Source organism: Lonchura striata, chromosome 17, assembly GCF_050655825.1.
Source record: "Lonchura striata isolate lonStrDom1 chromosome 17, ASM5065582v1, whole genome shotgun sequence".
Classification (NCBI taxonomy): domain Eukaryota; kingdom Metazoa; phylum Chordata; class Aves; order Passeriformes; family Estrildidae; genus Lonchura; species Lonchura striata.
In genome coordinates this window covers 4,218,687-4,241,755 of record NC_140719.1, presented here as the reverse complement: position 1 = coordinate 4,241,755, position 23,069 = coordinate 4,218,687, and the positions used below count along the sequence as shown (strand labels likewise).

At 45.1% G+C, this 23,069-nt stretch overlaps 1 protein-coding gene across 4 annotated transcripts in view; it reads right to left on the bottom strand.

The window, feature by feature from the left end:
• PAPPA (pappalysin 1) overlaps positions 1 to 23,069 on the bottom strand; it is a 180,975-nt gene that overhangs the window by 79,429 nt on the left and 78,477 nt on the right. For all 4 annotated transcript variants that reach the window (XM_021551415.4, XM_085594030.1, XM_085594031.1 and 1 more), the window contains exons 8-9: positions 10,577 to 10,705; positions 8,908 to 8,999 (exon numbers count right to left, since the gene is read on the bottom strand). In XM_021551415.4, the coding sequence (XP_021407090.3) occupies positions 8,908 to 8,999; positions 10,577 to 10,705 (221 nt within the window). The remainder of the gene's footprint in view (positions 1 to 8,907; positions 9,000 to 10,576; positions 10,706 to 23,069) is intronic.

The following is a 23,069-nucleotide window of genomic DNA, read 5'->3' as shown; positions in this document are numbered from 1 at the left end:
GATGAATCTGATTTGAAGGAGATATGGAAGAAGAGAATATAAAGGATACCTGATTTGTCCTCAAGGAAGAAATGCCTTCAAAAAATTAAAAAGCAGTTCCCTGGAAGTCCAGCTTAAATCTAGAACAGTAAAATGTCTGGAGGCATAGCACCTGGCAGCAGGAGAGAGCATCTCTGGGGGATTGACAACAGCTGCTGGAGGACGCTGTGCTGAACTCAGGGAACACATTTTCATTCAGGCAGCCCAAGCTCCTTTTCACTTAGAAAGTTTTTAATGAAGGCAGAAAAACATTAGGGACAAACCAAAGTTCCTGTATTGCCCTTGTTTTGGGAAAAGGCAGTCTCCAGTTCAGCAAAAATTTCTGTGACATCTGGGAAACCCTGAAGGAGGGTCTGTGGCAGCATCAAGCTGGAGAAGCGTGACTTGAGGAAACAAATTGGCAAGACCTGCTCTGCTAACTCCTGAAGTCAGGCTTTAAGATCCAGAATAGTCTTGGGGCTCTTGTGTGTTGCACCAGAAAATTATGCAAACTCCATCTCTCCTTGCTTCCTAAGGTGCCTGAGTCCAGTGCAAGAGGCAGCTTTTTGTACTGAAATACAGATACCTTCTCTGGGGTTCAGAAATGAAAGGATGCCTGAGATAACACACATGGTTTAGTGAGCACTGGGAAGCACCTACCAGAGCAGGTCTGGATAAGCAAGTAACTCTCCATCACCTTTATCAGTTTGAGGAGAAGCTGGAGAATCACAGCAAAATGAGTGAAGCCTGACTGAGGCCAGCAAGCAGACAACATGCAGGATATACACTTGTCTGTGATAGGCAGCCTTCCACCTCATGAAATAAAGAAAAAAGAGAGATAAAGAGATCCAATTCAGAGCACAGGGCACATCCTCAAATTAGGCTTTGAATGTCCAAGCAGGGTTGTCAAAGTGCTGGGGACAGACACTGGGGGCAGTTTCCTGTTTTCAGCCAGGACACGGTGATTTGCATCGGCATAGACTTCTTTTGTGCAGTAACTACCATTTTTTTAAAAGGCTGGACAAAAAAAAAAAGAAGAGTATTTTTAAGCTCAGCTGTTTACTTAGGGATGTTTCCAACTATAACAAGCCTCATGCCACATAACTATTTGTCCAGAAAAGAAAAAAAGGAAAAAAGAAAGGGGGGGACAAAAACGCAGAAGCATTGTCTCGGAGTAACAAATTCTTGGAACAAAACAAGATTTGCATTTTAACCCCTGAAAGGTCTGTCCAGAGGTGTGCAGGCTTTCAGACACAGCAAAGGCCAAACCCCAGGCTCACCAAAGTCAGCAGCTTCTGCAGAAGCAGGGTTTTACCACCACGTCACTTAATCGGCATCTCCAGCACTGGTGTTTATGTTCACACAGAGGAGGAGAAATGTATCCAGAGGTTTCTATCACAAAAAGGGAAATCATTCCACTGCAGATCACATGAACTCAGCGGCTGAGTGACCACAGAACCTGCTCCATTTATTTCTATGGGAGTTTCATCTTTGGCTTCAGTGGGAAGAGAGTGAATAATATGGCCTGCTTCCAGGATATCTGGTAATCTCTTCTTTAATATTGAAGAAGGCAGAGACAGAGATATTTCCTGCTACAGTAAAATATTCAAGAGTTACTTTCCTTCCTGGATGTTCTGATTGAAAGGAGGAAAACCATTACATGGAGCTTGGGCAGACCTTTCAGAATGAAGCCGCATATCAATAAATGGTGACGTCTTCCTTCAATGAAATAAAACAGACACCTTGGGAATGAAGGCAGCGTGGGTGTCGCAATCTACTGCGGAACATCCAGGGGCCTCGCAGGAGGCTTTTTTCCGTGGAATATGACAATCATGTCTGAGCATCTCCTGAGCAGAGCAGGCAGGGATAATGCCTCTGCGGATCACGGCTCCCTGGTAATTCAGCTGCTTGTGGAAAGGCATTCCTGGGTGTGACTGGCTTTCTTTGTGTGGTGGGACTCGGCTCCTCACTATGATATAGCAGTCGGAGCACCAGAATTATGCAATTGATCTGCCTGCTGCAGACAGATACAATTACAATTCCCTCGCACAGCCTGGCACTGAAATTTGATATTTCACCTCCAAGAACATGAGTCTTTGTCACTTAAGAGAAAGGATATTTCCCATGGCTGGTGGTGTTAGCAAGACCTTGTCTGAGCTATCATTGCCAAAGTGGCCATCCCCAACCCTGGCAAACCAGGCATGGCCAACAGGACCAATAACCATCTCCAGCCCTATCAACCAGGAATGACCAACAGGACCCAACACAGACATCCTCAACCCTGGTAACCAGGAATCAGCAACAGGACTCAACACAGCCATCACTGCCCCTGGCAACCAGGAATGACCAACAGGACCCAACACAGCTGTCCCTGACCCTGGTAACCAGGAATGACCAACAGGACCCAACACAGCCATCTCCAACCCTGGCAACCAGACATGGCCAATAGAACCCAACACAGCCACCCCCAACCCTGGCAACCAGGTACTTTTGTAAGAGCACTAACGCATATATTCTCTTCCTACCTCACCTTGTTTCCCTCCCTGGATAGTTGGATAAAACAGTGCCAAGAAGATTTTGATATTACGCAGATTTATCAGCTTAACTTGGAAACTGTTCAACTGGAAGTCTTGAGGTTTCTGCCACACAAGGGAGTAACCATTTTGACCATGAGAAAGGTGGCCAGCATGGTCCTTTGAGACACCTGGCACACGTTTGGGAGGAGGAACAAAAGAGTAAAAACCCAGAGATGCCAATCCTCAGGGAAAACAAAGTGCTTGTTTGTGCATATGGTTGGATGTTACTGCAAAGGAAGGACTTGTGCTCAGCTTCATCCTCTGAGCACAGTTGCTGTTGAGTCACAGATGCTCTCAGAAAGGGAGTATGACCAGTTGTGGAAGCCCCTCAGATCCACGGAGAGTAAAGTGTGAGGGATGCAACAAGTAGAAGAGTAGTCCTGCTGGACTCTCATTGTAGCTGTGTCCTAAAAACTAAAGCTGGATTGAGCTGGGTTGGAGTCACTGGCCTAGGGAAAAATGCAGGCAAATACCACTCCAGCCCACATTCTCCCCCACAAAAAAGCATCTGTCCTTTGTATTTTGCTGCCTGAGATGTCTGTTCTCCCTGCTCTGTGGCTCAGCTGGCCTTCCTAGGATTGCACTATTAATGATGACAGTCTGAAAATCACTTTAAGAGACTTTATGAGGATGCTGTGATTACTAACTTGCCAAATTGAGTGCTGAGACATTTCAGAACATGCAGCCACACTTCTGCGAGCTGCAGGAAACAGTCAGCTTCAAAGTATTTGCCTTAAGCTGAAGGAGTCACACAAATACCATCTGAATAACCCTGGCCAGTAAATTCATGACTATTTGCCATGAAATTCTGCTATAGAACCTCAGCTGCTTTAACAACAGCAACACTCTTTCCCAAGCTCTTTGGTCAATGCTTTCACCTTATTGATGCCCTGGGAGATGCTGGGATTCTCTTGCAAGGTGGCTCTGTTTCTCCCATGCTGTTGTTCTACTGAAAGCCCTCGGCAGGGTCAGCCAAGGCCTATTTAATGCTGGTGAAAGAAGGCAAAGCCACCACTAGCTGCTGCATGGGGCCAGGGTTTGGGCAGCCAAAGCTGTGTTCCTGTGCAGCAGTATGAGGAAGGGAGGGGGAGAGGATGGGAGCGCTCTCAAAGCATGCCCACAATGAATATGGATGGTCATCCATCAATTTATTTTAAGCACATTACTTCTCTGTCAGAAAGGGAAAAAAAGGAAAAAGAAAGAAAGGAAAGAAAAGACATATAAAATTAGGTTTGTGTCACTCATTTAACACTGCAATTTCCCCAGAGGATTATGCACCAAACAGAGATAGCAAGCTCATGAATATTAATCATTTCCCTGAATGCAATGCAGCCCGCCAAACAATAAGATTAGGGGAAAGTGCTATGCTTAATTTATGGATAATGGGAGAGGTAAAGGATAGAGCTCTCACAAAGGTAAGGCTCACAGCTGGAGGGAGAGGCCTCTGAGGAGGAGGAGGAAGACAGATCCAGATTTGTAAGGTAGCAGAAAAACATTTGCGGCCAAGCAGGAGCAAAAGAAAAGGTGTTTAAGGATCATTGTCAAATTAAAATCATACTTCTCCCTGAACAACCACTGGTGACTAATGTTTCAAGCATGCCAGAAATTGGTGGTAAATTCAAGAGCTAGATATATTTATTTTCTCTTTGCCTCTGCTCTGTGTCTTTTCTTTGTATTTTATATCCCTGAGGCCCTGATTCCACACACCACTGAGATGTGTGTCTAACCTGAAACATTCCCATTCTTCAGGGTGACCACTCCCATCTGGAAGTCAGTGGAAGCTCTGCCCTGTTTTGCTGTAAAAAGGATTTGGCCAAGAGTCCCTTATAAGCAAAGGAGATAAAGTATAGCAATAATAACACCAATGAGATGTGACTGAAGCCCCTATAAATTACCTGGCAAACTTAAGGGGAGATAGAAGTTCTGGAGCTACTTCCCAGCTGTGTTTCAATGTGTCTATCAGCCTTTACTCATCTCTTTTCATATTACTTTCTCTCCCCCTCCCTCCCTTTTTATTGATCTCTGCATCTTTTTTATTATATCCTTCTCTTTCTTCAGCACTGGTGAGCTAAATCAATGCATAATGCACATCCCACTCCACAAAAGGAATGCAAATGAAAGCCGGGCTCTTTTTCAATGTCCCACATATATCTGGGTGTGCGGGGTTGGTGTGTGGGAGAGTGCACGCCAAGGACAAGGTGCTCAGCTGTGCCTCAGACACCCATTTCTCAGCACTCCGCTGGGAACGGATCAAGTGCTAAGCCCCAGGTTCCCACCACTGCGAACCATAACTCTTACAAATGGGGTCTGTTTTACACAGGACATGTCGGGTTGAACTTGGCTGAGATCCGCGGTAACCGCAAAAATCAGTTATCCCGGGAGGGATCAGGAGCAAGGTGAAAGGAAAGCAGCCCAGAGGTAGGAGAGGGGTGCATCAGTCACACGGACATGCCTTTGAATCACCTGTCTCCTACTAATCAAAAGGCAAAGTGAAACTTTCCCCGTGGGACCAAATTCTGTGTGGAAAAGATAAAAATATGCAAAATCCGCTACAGGAAGCGGCTGTGAGGGGGGAGAAAGGTAGAGATGATAAATTTCACGATGGGGAAGGGCGAGAGTGCTGCAGAACTTAAAACACGGAGCACTGCCAGATGCTTCCATTAATTAATTAATTAATCTCACTGTCGCTCTTCAGCATGTTGCAGGAAGAAAATGCTATTAATCTTCTCTGTTTTCTGTTACTCGGCTTTGTGCTTGGAGAAGGCCAGGACAGCCTGACAGTGAGACCACACAGTTTTCTTCCCTGCCTCCCTCCTTCCTTCCCCCGCGCCCCTCCTCCCTGGCAGAGCAGATTGATCCACTGTTATCTGATTAGAGAGGAAAGAAGGAGGAAAAACAAAAGCAAGACAAAAAAACAAAAAGAAGTTTAATTTTATTACAGGCACTAGTGCAAAGTGTCTTGAGAGCCTTGTGTCATTTAGTCAAAGGAAAGTTGGACCAATTAAAAAAGCCCATAAACCCCATGATCCTAAAAGGCAAAGGGAGTGAGAGAGGCAAAGGGACACCTGCAAACAGGCTGTCTCCATCCCTGGAAATATCCAGAATGCAGCTGAACATGACCCTGAGCAACATGCTCCAACTTTGAAGCTGGCTCTAACTTTGAAGTTGGCCCTCCTTGGACCAGAGACCTCCAGAGACTCCTCTGAACCTAAATTATTCTGTGATTCACAGCTCTGAATCTGAAGCCTGGTGGTGCTTGCGGGCTCTGTTGTATGTTTCTCCTAGTGAGAGAGGTGACTTGCGTGGTCTCTGCTTTAGGAGGCAGGAGCCCACTTGGGCTTTGCCATCAAACCTCCTCCTCTGGAACCCGCCCACGACGCCCCTTCAGCCCCGTCTTTAGCAAACAAAATGTTTAGCAGTTCTTTCCAGCCACGTGGGACCCAATCCTGCAGACAATTTGTGACAAGCATTGCATTCACTGTTGTGGTTAGATTTGCTGAAGTCTAAAGAATGCCTTGTGGTAGTTCAGAAACATGCCTGGAAGAAAGCATTTGCAAGATCAAACCCTGAGGCCCCCGATTCAACAAAGCCTCTGAACATGTGTTTGAGGCTCTCTGAATTCTTTGGTGAAGGGGAGTGATTCCCGGGGCTCTGAAGAGCTACATAATACAACAAGAACATCACTGAAAAAATAACACTCTCCGAAATAACTGCTTGTTGTTCTACAGGATTATAACATGTGTTAGCCTTGTAAACATGGAAATAAATTACACTTATTTTTCTGTGCTCCTGAAATGGGGACTCAAGAATTCTGTATTTTCCAGGAAAACACCCCACCAATATCAAAGAAGACTTTTGTTCAGCTTAAGGCAGAGAATTAGGTGTGATACTGTTAGATTGTGGAGAATGCTGAATTTCTGCTCTTTTTTTACTATTATTTATTATGTAATATGTACAGCCACTCACTTCCCCAACATCTTTATATTTTCTGGTGAGATTTTAATGCTTGATATACCAAACAGAATATAAATCAGCACTGTTCATTTGTCTGAAAGACAAACTGGCAGTGTCTCCTTAGCTCTTGGGGTCATAATTCATGGTGGTCCAGCCAAGAAGAGCCAACAGGATGTGTTTCACAGATATTAGCTCCTTTGAACCTCTCCTAGAGACCTGAAGGCAGAATTTGCCTGAAAACAGCAGTGGGGCTGCCCTCAAAGACCCTGCAGGAACACTGAGCCCATCACCACCACAGCAGTCACACCAGCACAACTGTGAAGTCACACAACCAAACATTTTTAAAGTCTCTGTTTCTGCACCTTCCCTTTGATTCAGCTAATTTGATTCATCTGAGTCCCTATATTCAATATTTCACAAGGAATTTGATATCATTTGTTTTGTAATCCAGGATCTGTGCAAACCACAACCTTCCAAAGCCCGTGACAAACAAACAACTTTTTTGCCCCTGGAATTCCCCTCTCCTTTCCAACACAAGCAAATCTGAAAACCCACTTCCTCTGTCATGGAGCAGAAAAATCTGTATGTTTTATTTGCTTCATTTTCTAGTCTGACTGCTGTCAGACAGCTTTGTCCCACACTCTCAGGAAGTCCTGTTGCTTCTCCTGGAGTTGGATGGGTGATGAATGGTTGGATGATGGTGGGTGGATGATACAACTGGACTCCATGATCTTAAAGGTTTTCCCCAAATAACCAATCCCATGATTTAATTATATAAAAAGCATAAAGCAGAGTATTGCATACCCCTGGGACACCACTGTGTGGTCCAAGGCTTGGGACACCCCACTCTTAATCCTGTCCATGGACTTAATCTGGAGCATTTGCAGCTCCCACCCAGCCCACATCACCTGATTTCCTGAAAAACTGATGGGCACTGGGGAGAACGTGGGTCACATCCTAATGTAATGCTGGGATGTGGTCAAAGCACAGACCTGGACCAAGGAATTCAGCCCTGCTGTGGAGCAGAGTGATACAGACACAACCATCCAGCACCAGCCCAAACCCTTGCTGGAACTGGCCTCACACCACGTCTGATGTCTGGGGAACCCAAAACATTTGCGTAAGTGTTTATCCCACTTTCAAAATATTATGACTAAAATCTTGCAGTGCTTGAGGCTCTAAGGCAGCAAGTTACTTGAAACACAAATTTAACTTCAAGACCACCAATTGTCGCAATTAGTCTCGACCATAAATATCCCTGATTTCAATAGAATTATTTTCATATGTAAATAAGCACATCACCAAATCAGGCCTCAAGTCTCACTCACAGTGTGGGAAGCTGAAGTAAAAATGCAGCTGTTGTGATGCCAGTTTACCACCCAAGGAAAATGTGGTGCCTGCGAGGTCCATTCTATGTCTCTCCAGGCACAAGAGATAATGGTCAAATTGTATAAAAGGGCAAATTTCAGACTTGCCAACATCTGCTGAGGATGGAAGCCCTGAGCTGAAGGCATGGGATTACTACATGGGGCAGGGTGTTTGCTTGGGCAGTCCAGATAAGGAATCTCATAAAATGTCTTGAGAAAAAGCTGACCCTTTATAAACATTAACTTTGGTTCCTGAAGCCCTGCATGTTTTGCTCTTTCCCAGACCTCACAGACCCCTGGGTGGAAAAAGCAACCCCATAACGTGGGGCTGCTCCACAGAAGGTGCAGTGTAAATTGGTCTCCATTTCCCTTCTATATCCCCAGCATTCCTAGAGAGTTTAATAAATATGTAAAGCTCGAAACTGCAGCCCGATAGCTCGAGCATCTTCCGGCCATTGTGCTTACAGGTTTTCCTAATCAGAGCAAACCAGGCTTGCAAATGAAATCTGATTAAGTAGTTTTCACCTCTGAAAAAGGGGATTAGCCAGACCTTTGATCCTCAGATATTGATTTGCAACTCAAAGGAGGTGTGACCTCAGCTGGACTTGCTTCTGGTCTCAGTCCCTTCCCCTTTCACTCCTCCTCCTGTTTACCAGAAAAAATCAGTTCATGTCTTCTCACGTAGTCAGATCTAAAGCCTATTGAAGCCAGTGGAAAACCACCCACTGACTTCAATGGGCTTTGGATCAGTCCCACAATGGCTGACTTAGCCCTAAGTCCTGGGCTGTTTCAAAGCCAGCAGAACCAATTTCCCATCAAAATGACCAGAAGCTGGGAAGATATGTTCACCTTTCAAACCTACAAATTCCACCTTTTTTCTCTCTCCCATGACAACTCTTCAGCTGGAAATGCTGAAAGTACTGCTGGTTTTTCCCTTACTCTGCACTGAGTTGTTGCCCACTGTGGGTTGAAGGGCTCTGAGCCAGACTTACCGATGCAATTAAAGGACAACTCCTGCAGGCAGAACAGGGAACAGCCATCGCCGTTTATCTTGTTCATGTCATCACATTCTTCCCCCAGTTCTCTGCAGGCAAAAAGCAGTCAGCTGGCAAAGTAGCATCAACCTGATGCAACCCCTCTCAAGAACCCCAAAGCTCTAAGATCTGGTACAGCGTCTTTGTGTGCCCACCCCTAAAATACCTCTCCCTTCCTCCTTAAGGGAGGACTTTCATCATTCCTGCTTCACAGGCTCGCCTGGCCAGTTCCCTCCTGCACATGTGGATACCACTTGCTGTCCTCTGATGAGGATATGAGCAACTTCCTTCGTAGCTGGTGTGGCTGTAGCTCAGCAGGTGGGGAAAAAGAGAACAGGAATCCCTGAAACTCTTTGTATTAAATCTGGAAGGGCCAGACTGTGACCCCAGCGTGGGAATAACAAGGCATAAAAGCCTGGAGCGTGGCTATTCCAGGTGGCAGCACTTGGAGGAGAGCAGTCAACAGGGAGCAAGGGGTGCTGGGGACGGAGTCCTGCCCCGTGCCAGCCCGCACGGCTGCGGCAGCGTGTGGGGAGAAGAGTCAGAACCAGATGAGAAAGGGGCTGCCACAGCTGCAAGTGGGGCCTCAACCAACCAAGCTGTGACACAGTCTGGTTCCTGCTCACTCCTGAGGCAGCTCAGCTATTGTTTGACACTTGCTGCAAAGCCACAAGTGATGTTTGAGGAATGTGCAAACATAACAGTAGCAGAAAAATTATGTAAAGCAAAATTAATCTGTCTTTCTCCACCTCTCTTTCCAGGATTGCCCTGGATTCATATGTTGTTTGATTGTTTGCTTTGCTTTCTTTGCCTGTTGGGCCTCTTCCTGCAAATATTTGCTGCCAGGTATATCATCTGACAGAGTTGTGCTGTGTGATTGCTGATCAGCATTATTTCAAGCAAATAATACTGTCTGGATTAAGCACTTGCTTGTTGTTACTTCCATAGTTTAAATAATTAAATGACCTAATGCCAGGAAGCTTTGAAGCAGCAGCCTTAAGGGCCAACAAAGTAAAGGAATAAACTCTAACACAGTTGTGAAGGATTGTTTTACATTTTCAGTGGCCTGGGGACTGGTGAGAGAGGGGAGCTGACTGAGAACATGCAATTCCCAGCACTCTCCCTCAGAGGCCAAACCTATCACTTCCAAATGAATCCCAGCTCTGGTGGTCAGTCAAACAAGGGGTTGCACCAGGAACTTGGCCCCAGCACATGGCAAGGTTTTACCCAGCTGCCACACACATGGGACAGCACGGCTAAGGACAGCAGCGAAGGCTGTGTGAATTTTTCCAGCAGCAGGTCTGTGCAGGAAATGTCACATCCATGTATAAAGATACTGATACATGGGCAAACAGCATAAACAGCACAGAGCGTCCTTGCCTATCGATCCTGCTGTCTGGACTCCATTATCTGTATCTCTGTCTGTATCTCCTGGTGCCAGGAGAGAAGAGCCTATGTTACAATTAAATGTCATCATCCCGGTAATCATCAAGCACGTGAGTCATTATCTACAGATGAGAGCCAGCCTAACCTAAGGAGATACCAGAGGTCATCAATTCCTTCCTAGCCTGAGATTCCGGCTGAGGAGATGTGCCCAGATTTATCTGTTTGCTCGCTCCAGACTTACATTTGGATAATCCCGTCTCCGCAGTATCCACTCCCAGAGACATAAACCAGGGCGGGGGAAGGCTCGCTCTCCTCCATCCCAGACACAATGACCACCTGGTATCTGTACGTGGTCCTGTCGCTCAGCTCCCTGCCAGACAAAAGGAAAGTCAGTCATTCATACAACAAAGGCAGCAGCAGCAGCAAAGGGCAGAGAAAGAGGGATTGGAGCGGGGTTTGGCTGCCAAAAAAGCAAGGTACAGTTCAATCAGCTCCTCCCAGCGTTGCTGCCTTGTTTTGATGGGATTAATTTTTGGTTGGGTGTCTTTTTTTGTGAGCACAATCAGCACTACCTTTGTCTATGCTTGATTTGTGCACGACTCTGAAATAGGTGCAGTTCTTGACCACCTGACAGCTAAACTGATGAAAACCTGATGGTTTTCCTGATGAAAACCATGCATTTTGGTGAGTTGCTGCTTACATCTCCACCCACTGCAGAGCAGGCATTGCAGTGCCACTGTGGCAGTGCCAGCTCTCACCATGAGCAGTGGGAAACACTGAGAGCATCACCAACACCTGAGTACTTCAACACCTGAGGAACCAGCCCTGTGCCTCACTGTGTTCAGCCTTGGATACTTCTGTTCCACGTCAGGGATAGCACTACCAGCAAGTCTGTTCATTTAAGGAATTTAAAATACCCTGTTATTCATTATTATTATAAATACTCATTATTTCCTGAGCAGCCCTGAGCTCAATCCAACTGCACCTGGAGCCAGTGGGAATGTGATGATTAGTGTAAGCTGAGGATGTTTCAGTGATGGACAAATAAATTATCCACATCACATATGGGCATTAAAACAGAAGAGTTAAAAAGTTGGTTTCTTCCAGAGCAAAAAATAGGATCCACACCACAGCACAGGATCAGGGTATTAGCATTGAAATATTCACAGAAAGAATTAGCAAACTGTTACATATTTATGCAAAGCCATAATTACCTAAAACCTGTGCAACTGTAAATGAGGAATAATATTTTTTCATATGTAACATGGGAACAATATGATCCTAATAAAAATGTTTAGCTCTTTCACAATGTCTTTTACACCATCAAAACTCAAAACCTTCCTCAAAGAAACTCATTTGTTGTCCTCATTGTGCGGATTTGTAAAGCCATGGAGTGGCCAAGGCAAAATGATTTGCTCAAAGTCATCAATCAGGTTAATTGCAGAGCAGGAAAGGCAGCCCAGCTCTTCCCTAACCCCGCCAGTCCTCTGCTCACTGCACTCACATTGCCCCAATTACTGACAGCAATATACATGGCTTTTTGTCACAGGAACTTGGTCAAAAAGCATCCACTAATGAAGTGTGTACTACGAGGAGATAAATCTACTACACAGAGCAGCAAAGCCATTGAAGTGGATATCAATGAGTTACTGAAATCTTCAGGTTCATGAAGTAAGTATCTCCTTACAACATTCATTAAATTAACAAGCATGACTTAAACTCCAATATCCCACATTATATTTTACAACAAAGCTCTTTCTCATGGGTATAGTGCCTGCAAAAAAAAACTGGCATTGAATGAATTGGACGCCAACAGCACTGGGATCTGACTCTTTGTTACTGCACATGGCAATGGAATGGGAGTACAACTCAGTGGAAGGAAAACAAGCCAGAAAAACTGGCTTTCTCATTCCTTCTGCACCTGAATCCTGTCAGCAACAGTCCGTGGCTCCTATTAGCTAAATTTGAGGGTTTATGTAGCACAAACAGTATCTTAATTCACCTACAGGCTGGGGAAGATGTCTATCCAGATATTGGTAAGACTGTTTATTCAATCAAAGTGAAAATTCAAACTTCTTCCCCTTGGGACTTGTTTAAAGCAACTGTTTTTCTTGGGGAAAATATTATAGGAAGTAACTAAAGTGGCCAAACACACAGTGTAGTAAAATAATGAGGGTTTTCCTCTAGATTTCACTCCCAGATAAATCCACTTACTAAGATGTGAGGTTTTCATATATACTGATGAAATCAAAGCAGAGCCAAGCTTTGATTATTAAAGAGCAGTTATTTCTCAAGTTCTGTCTCAAAACCATTTGTAAAATATTTAAGATTAACAAGCACACTTGCAGAAATGTGGATTTTGTCACTGGGGATTTGCTAACCACAAAAAAAAAGAGATTCAATTTATTGAAAATGGTAACAAATGAACAGTTGGGGCAGCTGCAAAATAAATAAGGCCATGCTGCTTTCTGATGCACTGAGATTGCAGTCCTGAGTGCAAAATAGGAGTTTGCAAATTCTGATTTTTGGTGTGATTTCCCCCAGTAATCCTTCCCCTCATCCTCCAGGTGATGAGGCAGGCTGAGAGCAGTGAGTGTGCCTTGCACATGGGTTTTACTGGAGGGAAGTATTTGTGTGCACATGTAAGTAAAGGGACAACAGGAAAAGCTCACACTTGTTTGGAAGTTTGCAGAATACAGAGGAGGAAAACCTAGAATCAAATCAAGCACAAGAGAGAATGTGGTGGTTATGAATTATGAGGTGGCTGGAGATGAATGTGTACATGGGTGAATAAGACAGAAAATTGGAAATGAAAGTTATTAGGTGGGGAGAACTCTGACCTATTTAATTGTATGGATTAGCAATGGAAAACTTTGTATGGAGTACATTGGCTCCTGGCTTTGTGGCACTGGGCTGTGCTCTAACCCTGTCACCTGATGCACATCAGGGAGGGGAGATACCCAGCTGCAACCTGCTCAAAGATGGAATGCTCTTGGAACCTTGTGTTGTGATAGGAAAATGACCCTTCAAATTTAGTGACACAAAAAATCCCCTAACCAAACCCATTTATTCTCCAAAAAGAAGGTGAACAAAATCTCTGCTTCCTTACACATTATTTACACAGTCTGGTTCCCCTTATTCCTCTGCAGTTTGGGTAGAAAATAAGAGCTGTTAAGTTATTCATGCTCATGACACCCCAATATCCTTGTCTTAGGTTAAAATACAAAGAAAGTGAAGACAAATGTCTGGAGACATGTGGTCCCTGTAGAGCAATGGCAGGTCTCCAGAGGGGCCAATCCTCCCCATCCTCACCCCAAATCCTCTTCTGAGCAACCTGAAGCTTCACAGTCTTCCCTGCATTGGGGAACAGCAGGGGAACCCCCGGGTGTAACATCCAGGGCAGCACCAATGAACCAGCTGTGCCCAGAGGAGCTCAGAAATGGGATGCCTGCTCCAGAAGGGCTCTTTAGCACCACACACACAGAGCTGGAGATGTGACTGGACTGGAACATCAAAAAATCACCTCAGAAACTCAAAACTGAAGCCATAATGCTTTCAACTAACCCTGGCCTGCCACAATGAGTGACAAAAAGCTGACTGAGATGCATGTGGCATCTCATGATTCAACAACTGTAACGTGAGATATTTACATCCTCCTGAACTGTTAAATGTGTCATATTGGCAGCAACTGAGAGTTTCAGCATTTCTTCACAGTGCCCACATTTTGGAGAAATATAGCTGCTAAAGGGATGATATTTGCAATACTCCAGGCAGTAATCCAGTCCCATAGTGAGGGAGGGAGGAATGCAAGAACAGGGAAGGGAAGGATTGATTCCCTTTCTATAGCTGTAGGATACCAAGGTTGATACTACAGACTGTATCTGGAGATGTCAGCAAGACAAGCTGTGCTACAAGTGCTGATGAAGGTGTGAGTTTTGACCATTTATTTTCTCTCCCACCTTCCCTGGGAGCTGGTGGCACAGTGACAGGGACAAGGGGCATTTCCACTCCTCTGCTGGGCAGGACCCCACACACAATGACTCTGTGAGATGCAACTTAAGGAAGTGAGGGAGAAGAACATCTTTAACATCAAGGATGTGAACAAACACTCTTCAAATGTATATCTGTGGTCTTTTAATGACCTTTTCTAGAACTGAGTAAGCCTCATTGATCGCTGCAGCTTCCGCCTGTGGGGAGGCAGCCTTATTAAAAACCTGCTCAAGCCCTCTGCTTAGAGGAGGAATTAGGATGTGCCGTGTGAAATACCATGAGGGCAACTTTCCTGTCTGTTGTGGCAAGTGACAGATCCAGGGTCATGGATATAGAACCCTCTAATTCTTTTCCTGTTTTTACTGGGGAGGCTGGGAATTTGAGTTAATCTTGCTCTGTCTCTCCCCTCCAGGCCAGGGACCTCTGCTCTCAGTTTGGGTGTTCCTGGAAAACTTAATGGGAAAAGTTATACCTGTGGGAAGTTGTTTTTTACCCAGACCAAGGTGGGTTTAAAGGATCACTGAATTTACAGAAGAAACACTCACGCTCTTGAGTTCCAGCAGACCTGCAAGGGCTGACACTGCCCCAGCCACATCTGCTCTGTGCAGGCTGTAAGATTTCAGCATCTGAGAACACACCTGAGATGCAGTGAAAGCATTGAAGGAAAGCAAACATCCAATGCCTCTTTTCCTACTACCACGGCATATATGTTTTTTCCTACTACCAATAACAGCAGGAAGGTTTTTTATACAGCAAAGACTTGTTTCCAACAGAATTGAAAATATTCTTAAGGTTGAGCCCAGCTTCTGCCCTATGAAAAGAAAAATGGTCAGACAGCAATGAAAGCAGAGAGTGTTCCTCTTATTTAAGGACAAGATGACACAGGCTTAAGCATCCCCAATTAAATTATGGCTGTCACAGCCAGTGTTGTGTGAAACAGGCAAATTCTACACATGAAGTGTCTTTATGAAAGACCCATTTGTCTTTGACCTTAAACAGCCACCAAGCACTTGAGACAAAAGATGACATTTCCTTGCCATGTCTCTGCAGCCCAGAATGAGCCCTGGTCTGCTGGTGACAGCCCTGTTTCCCTCTAACACTGTCACCTTTGCTCTTCTTCTCTAGCAAGGAAGCCTTGCCGAGCAAAACAGGAAATCTGCTGGCAGCAAACAGCATCAACCCCACATCTCCCCTCGTTGCAATGCTTTAGATCAGCTGCCAGGGTGGACTGAATTACAACCACAAACAGAAGAGCTGACAGTCTACACCATCCCTTGCCCTGTCAGACACAGCCTGGAGCTGTCCAGTCTGTCCCCACATGCTGCTCACAGCCTCCGAAACTGCCAGTTCCAGAGGTCCTGAATTACTCCCAATATCCACAAACACCATGGTGTTTACAGGTTTCACTATCCTCAGGTGCTCCAAAGGCAACTGATAAAGAGTAAGCCAGGGGGATGAGGTCACTTTAGGACAACCCAAACAGATCTGCTCCCCAGCTTCCATTCTTTTCCCCTCATTGCCATTAACTGCACAAATACAATGTTTTCTTCTCCTCTCTCACACGCTCCCCCTTGCTCTGCCTTTTTTTAATAAAAATGGCATGAGAAGCACGGCAGAAGATAATGAAGAGAATTCCTGCCTGGCTCTGCAGTCGGGAGAGAGGAGGGGCGGGATGCTGTAAACACAAGAAGGACGTCAAAAATCCTGAGCTCTTGCACCAGGCTGTTATTTCAGCTGTGGTCCAAGCTCTCCCTGTTTGGATAAGCCCAGCAACATGGCAGGTGCAAAAGCCTCAAAACAACTCTCCTGCCTCTCTCTCCTAGATACTGAGCTGATTCAGAAGACACAAATGCCAAGGAAATAGTCTTGGAGTGGCTTTTCCCTCTCTCTCTGTGAGGAGAGAGGTGCTAACATGGCCACAGCTTTGCTCTGTGCCCTCCAGCTTTTTTATTCTTTGTTTACAAGCACAGGATTTGTTTACAAAACAGGGTGGTTGGAGTACTAAATGAACACTCAGGGGCTGGGTGGGAGACTGGGGACTGTATAGTGGATTTCTGCTCCCAAACTCAACCTAAACCTGAACTGGGTGTTTCCAAGGAAGAACCATGGAGCAGCCAATGGCCTGAACAGATTATCCCAGTTGAGCTGGAGATGTTCTGTACCAGCAGGACTCTGTGCTTTCTGAAGTAAAACTCAACTTTTGATTCTGGCTGTGTCAGAAAGTTTAACTAATGCCTAAACCAGCCACCTTACCCATTTATGCAATAATCCATGGGCTTGGAACTGAAGTCAGAGGTCAAAGGATCCAATGTATTAGAAAAGGAAAATATCTTTTGATCCTTGGAATATTTCTGGGAACCAAAGCCACCACCAACCCTCATAATCACCACAAATCCAAACTAGGCAATTAGTCTGCAGCTCTGCTCTCGCTGCCATTGGTGTAAATCTCAAGTAACTCAGTAAAACACTGCAGGTTTAAACCATGACAATTCAGCTGTTCATCTGTCCCTCTGAGGTGCATTTGCTTCTCAGAGCAGCTCCATGCCTGCACAAGGTGCCCTGGGGCAGGATTACATGTTTGCCTGTAGCACCTCTGCTCTGAAACCCAGGTCCTGTTTAGGACCTTAAACACATTTGATTTTGAAATTTTTTACACATACTGCTCTCCTCTATCTTTCAGGCAAGGACTGTTAAGTTTTCTAAGTAGCAAACCTATAGATATGTATGCAACTGATTAGCTCCTGCAGCCTTTGATATAATCCTCCAAGCATTTGCCCTGCTATCAGTTTAAAACACAGTAGCATATTTAAAAAAAAATGAAGTTTGCAGCCAAGGCCTTAAAGATAGTTCTTAAAAAAAACCCAAAAACAACAATGTCAAGAGACGACTTTCTCCTCTCATGTTTAACAACAACAAAAATATGAATTTTTAAGGTGGCTGATATAAATGGACAATCTCACTGAGATTAGGTTACAAATCCTGGGATAAAGTAAATCCTCGAGGCCCTGGGCCTCACATGGGTGTTCGCACTAGACAGGCAATTTCACAGCAGCACACAGGTTAAGTGTCAGAGCACCTGGTTGCTATTAGAAGCAGGGAATGAAGGAAGGAAAAAAATCTGTTGTGTTTTCTTCTTCACTGCTGCACTCAGACCCTGAGCGAGATGGGAGCACTTCTCAGCGTGAGGCTCAGATGTGGCCACCCCAGGAGGGGAGGCTGGTGTGGTTAAGCTGAGGAAGGAAAGACATTAAATGTTTTTTCAAGGGGACAGGAAATGCAGAAAACACTATTTCCACCTGGCAGAAGCTAGAATCTCCCCTGATTTTGAGGGAATGATGCCAGTATCTTCTACCTGAGGACACTGCTGGTGTCCTGGTGCAGCAGGGAGAAAACAGCAATGCAGCCAGCAGACAGGCTGGGACAGGATAACTGCTGTCAGGCTGTCACTGTCACTGAGGAAGCTCTGCCTGTTGCATCTCGCCTCTCTGTGAGCACTGCCTGGTTCCTGACACCCCTCCGTGCAGGACCAGCCTGGTTACACACAGCGCAGGAGAAGTGCCTGATGCACACCCTGCCCACCACACCCTGAGAGACAACCTTTGGATCACCAAAAAGGAGCCAAGTTTTGGATCACCAAAAAGGAGCCAATTTCTGATCACCCCTCAACTTTTGGATCACCACTGGGACTGGGAGCCCTTTGGCTGCTGCCCTCAGCCCTGTGCCAGCCCATTGAGTTTGGGCAGAAGTCTCTTCCCAATTTAGGGTGGTCAGCTTAGTAGAATAATCTTCTTTGCCTTCTCTGAATCCAGACCTGACTTCTTGGATTTCTTTTTAACAAGCCTGAGCCAAGACCTGATTTTCAGAACTCAATACCCTCCTGCTTCCCTGTAATCCCACCAAAATGGTGAACAGAGCCATGGGAGCAAACACTCACAGTGTCTGATCCAAAGGCTCCTGGAGCCAGTGGAAGTTATTTTGTGCCTTTTCAGTAGAGCTTAGATTGGGCCCCAAGTGAACACAGATGTTTGCAGTGTTCTCTGGTTTCACACCCACCATCCCACCTCACCAAGACCTATTTTGGGGGTTCCAGGCAGGAGGGCTGTGGCTCTCCTCCTCCTTAGGAGGAGGGAGGGATAATAGACAGGGATGTGCTGCCACACCAAGAGCAGAGCAGAGCACAGACATGGGTGAGGAGATGAGGCAACTCTTCCAGAGGAACATTTTGTCATTTCCCTCCTCAGGGGTTCTGTGTTTTGCCGTAAGCCGCTGCAGATTATGAAAAATCCTACTGGCTGGTCTCCAGTGGGATCTCTAATGGTTTAATAACTGAACATTACTGAACATACTTCCACTACCCTCTTCCTAAAATCCCATCATGAGCTAATTTCCTCTATTGTCATTACATCTGCAACTGGTCTTACAGTTTAAAAAAATGCTGTACCATTGTGAATAAATGATCTGGTTTACTGCACTGGGCTTTCAGTGACTGATAATTTGGGGTATCAAATTCCAGGCACTGTCTCTGAGGTACAATTTGAAAAGAAGAAGGAGCTTTCTTTCCACCTTGCTCTTCCAATCACAAAAGCACCAGGAAAATGATGGAACTGGGATATCAGCACAGAGATGCCCAATGCCACCATTCATTTAAGGAGATCCTGACCAAAAAGACTTAGAGAAGTTTGGGTGAAACAATCACAAGATGGGTGCCTTGGGCCTGCAGCAGGATCAGCAGGTTGTATGCCATGCAGTGATACATCTAAAATCATGGAATTCCAGAATGGTTTGGGTTGGAAGAGACCTTAAAATTCACCTTAGACCAGGTTTCTCAGGGCCCTGTCCAACATAGCCTGGACACACTTTTGTCTTGTCTGTCACCGGGTCCCACAAGATACAAGAGACAGCACAGATATTTCAGTCTGACTGCAGCATTCTTTCCAAACCCTTGCCTGCTTGAGTGTAGATTCAAATTTAACAGAGACTTGGAATGCACTTCCTAGGAAAATATATTAAAATAAAATGCCCAGGAAATGATCAGGCCAATAGTTCAGCAAAAGTAGCTGAGAAAAGCTGTATTGGCTGACTGATAAAAAGGTAGGTAACACATTTCTGCTACTTCTGTGGTATTTGAGGCTCACTCCAAGTTTTACAAGAGAGTTATTTTTAAATTGTTGCATAACACATGTCTGTCCAATATTTCTTTCCTCAATCAAGCAAAGAAAATGCATTTGTTATTCCTGGGAGACTTCTGGTGCTTCTTATCTTATTTAGAGCCCAAAATAAAGATGCACACAAGAAGCCAAACATCAGAGAGAAGTTATTATCCATGAGATAATGCACAGCCTAATTTACCACATATCTGAGACTGTTTCACCTGCAATAAATTATTTTACCCAGCAGGAAAAGTCCTGTTTGACCTTCTATTTTTTTTTTTTTTTCCTGCAGCTAAAAACTCTGCTACTACTTCTAGGTCATGAGTTCAAATTCCACCCTGGCTGGAAGTGATTAAATATATCAATTTCTAATAGTATCTTTTCGGATAATAATAGAACAGCTGGTAATGTTCACTTTTTTAGGGACATTTGCACATGGCTAAGTTCTAGTTCACAGGTTGATCTCTCTACTGTCTCTGTGTATTGCCCAAGAGGTACTTTGGAGATGGGAATCCAATGTAGTAGAAGTCCTTGGGGAGTCCCTGGCTGGAGCAGAGCTGATCCTGAAGCCAAGTGTCACTCCCAGATGGGGCAGTCCCTCTTTCCTGAAATAATTTATTTAGGAGTGGCGGCTGTGGGGCATTTAGAGCAATCCCATCCTTCAGAAATACACCCAGGCTGAAAAATTCCTCTGGGGTGCCTTGTCTTGTGATCACAAAGTCATAAAGATATCAACCCGCCCTCACTACCTTTATTCTTGCATCATGTGCAGCCGAGCCAGAACAGGAGCTACGGATTCTGTCAAGTGCCAGCTTTAGTTACAGCGTTACGTAAGAAACCGCAGCAGCGAGGAACCACAAATCTATCACTACAGCTGGCACCAAACGGCCTCCCTGCACAGGCTTAGTGGGAAAGCTGCCTCCTGAATGGGCACAGAGTGTCAAATTGTTCTTTCTCCTCTCCAGGGCAGGGTTAAAGCAATTTGGCAGAGGGTGGTAAGGGAAAAAATTGCTCTATCTGCTCTGTGTGTGAGGTCAGGAAGCAGGTTTTCTTCTTTTGCAAAGATAACCTGGCACCTTTAATGAAGAAAGCAGGGAAGGAGGAAAGCCATCAGAATGTGGCGTCCAGCTGTCAAATCCCATCAGCCAAGCAGAGATGCATCACCCCTGAGAACAGCAGCACCACTGGCCCCCAACACTTCTTTGGGAGCTCTTTGGATGGAGGCACTCTGTGTATTTCCTCTGAAACACCCAGCACGCCACTGCCAGCTATAAATAATAGCAACCACTACCTCAGGATTTCACAGCACAGCGTGTGAAGGAGAGAGGCAGGAACAGGAGATGGAATAGGAGAGGTTTTCATCTTTTTCCTCTTCTTGGCTCACTGAGCCCTCAGTGCAGAGCAGGGCTGTGTGCTCCTCCCTGGCACAGGGAGCAGCATCAGTCACCCCTGTGCCTCCCTGCCCAGACCCGTGCAAGCCACAGGCGAGGCCCCACTGCTGGGAAAGGAAAGAATTTCCCCGAGGGGTGTTGGCAGTGGAGTTGCTACTACATGGAGGAGTCTCCTTCCCAGAGCACGTCACCTCTGCTAGGGGCAGGTGAACCTCTGAGCTGTTTCCTGATGCTGGGGGGGAAGGTGTGGGACAGGCAGTTCTCCTGTGTTGCTCTGCTCTTTCATCATGGGGGATTTCCAGGTTCAGTAAGCAGGAACAGCAATCTATACTGGCTGCATGAGGACAGAGTTGATGACACAGCCCAGGCCAGGCATGGCCTCAGAGCAGCACAGGGACAATGCCAGCCCCTTGCTGAGCACCTGTCCTACAACAGCTGCATACCAAACACCACAACTTTGCCAAAACTGACCACAGGCAGCTCCAACACACGCAAAACTCTTCACTGAGAAGGTTTTCATGCAGTGACAGCATGGTCAGTATTCCTGCTGGGAAAGTAGGATCTGCATGGGAAAAATAAAATGTTTACTCCTTAACAAAAGGTCTCTGGATGAAGAACTAGGCAAGTTCTTGAGCCTGAAACTGGAAATTACAGGGGTAAGAGAAACCTGGTGGGACAGAAAGGTGTTTGCTTCTTGGGAAAGCTCAAAATAGCTTTGTCCATGGAAAGCTAGCATGGAAAGCTAATGATAGGGAAGCTCTTAGAAATGAGCAAGAAAGTGTGAATAAGAGTAAATCCGTTCCTGCTGAAGCTTGGTAAAATTGTTTCTACTGGAAAGGAGCTGTAAAATGTGATATAGCCAGGGATCTCTAACCTATTACTAAAGACAAGTGCAATTATGGGAAAGAAACCTCCTAGTTGGAGACGAGTGAAAAATGCTTTTAATAATAGCAGTTCCCTGGTAGTCTGTGAGTGAGAGTGGGCATTAAATACTCAGTGACTCAACAACAGACACACTGTTTTACATCTAGTAGTAGCAATAGTTTGGATAGAAAGATAAATTTGAATGAAAATGGAATTTTTCATTCAGTTATCACTTTGAGGCTGACTAACAAATATTTCCTGAAAAAAAAAAATCAGAAACCCAAAAGTTCAATTATCCAGAGACATACAGAATTGGTAAATAGGTTCAGTCAATGCAGAGAAAGATGGAGCTATAATGTAGAAATGAATAACTTACAGGTTTGGATGTCTTGAAATGGTCCATATGTTGGTATAAGACAATACTGCACATGTTAGGAGCAGTAAAGTCAGAATAAAGTGGAAACTTTTTATTCCATATTCCAAGTGAGAGGGGAAGAGAGAAGTTAATTGGAAGGTCAGGCTGGATGGAGCTCCTGATGGAGCAACCTGGTCTAGTGAAAGGTGTCCCTGCCCATGGCAGGGGTTAGAATGAGATGATCTTCAAGGTCCCTTTCAATACAATCCATTCCATATTTCTATGATTCTATGATTTATGCAATTGCAAGGCAACTATGAACCATCAGGGGGATGGAAAACCATAGGAGTTCCTTTCACACAACAAGGCAAGGCCTTTCCAGGGTAGCTGGGTACGTGTTGATGCACAAGGACAGCTGGAATGCCACCTACAGTTTTAAAGCCAGCTGAGAATCCAGATGTGTAGCACACCATGGACAACCTTGCAGATAAATCTGGGCATGCAAAGATTTTTCTTAATATTTCAGTCCTATCTTAGATACTCCCCAGTATTTCCTGGCATATTGAGAAAGGTTTGGCATAGTAATGTGGAGGAGGGATGAGCAGAAGATGGGTGATAATATGGGCTTCAGCTTTTGGTGTTGGGAGAAAAACCACCCAGTGATCTGTATCTTGTTTGGGTGGAAATATGGTGTTAATTATCTTCATGACAGATCGATTTGGCAATTCATTTTAGCTGCTTTAGATCATACATTCCACTGGCTGGTAGACCTTCAGAAAAAAAGATAAATAGATCTTTGAGGTGAATGAAGGAATGCCATAATAAGGACAGATACCACTGTGAAGTTTCAGTGTTGCATTCTGTAGGGACTTGGGTTTAGACATCATCAGTGTGATATTCATAATTTCCAGTCCCATTCAGCTGGGCCAAGGTTAGGTAAATGCACTTTCCTGCTTGAGTTCAGGGGCTAAAAGGCATACCAAT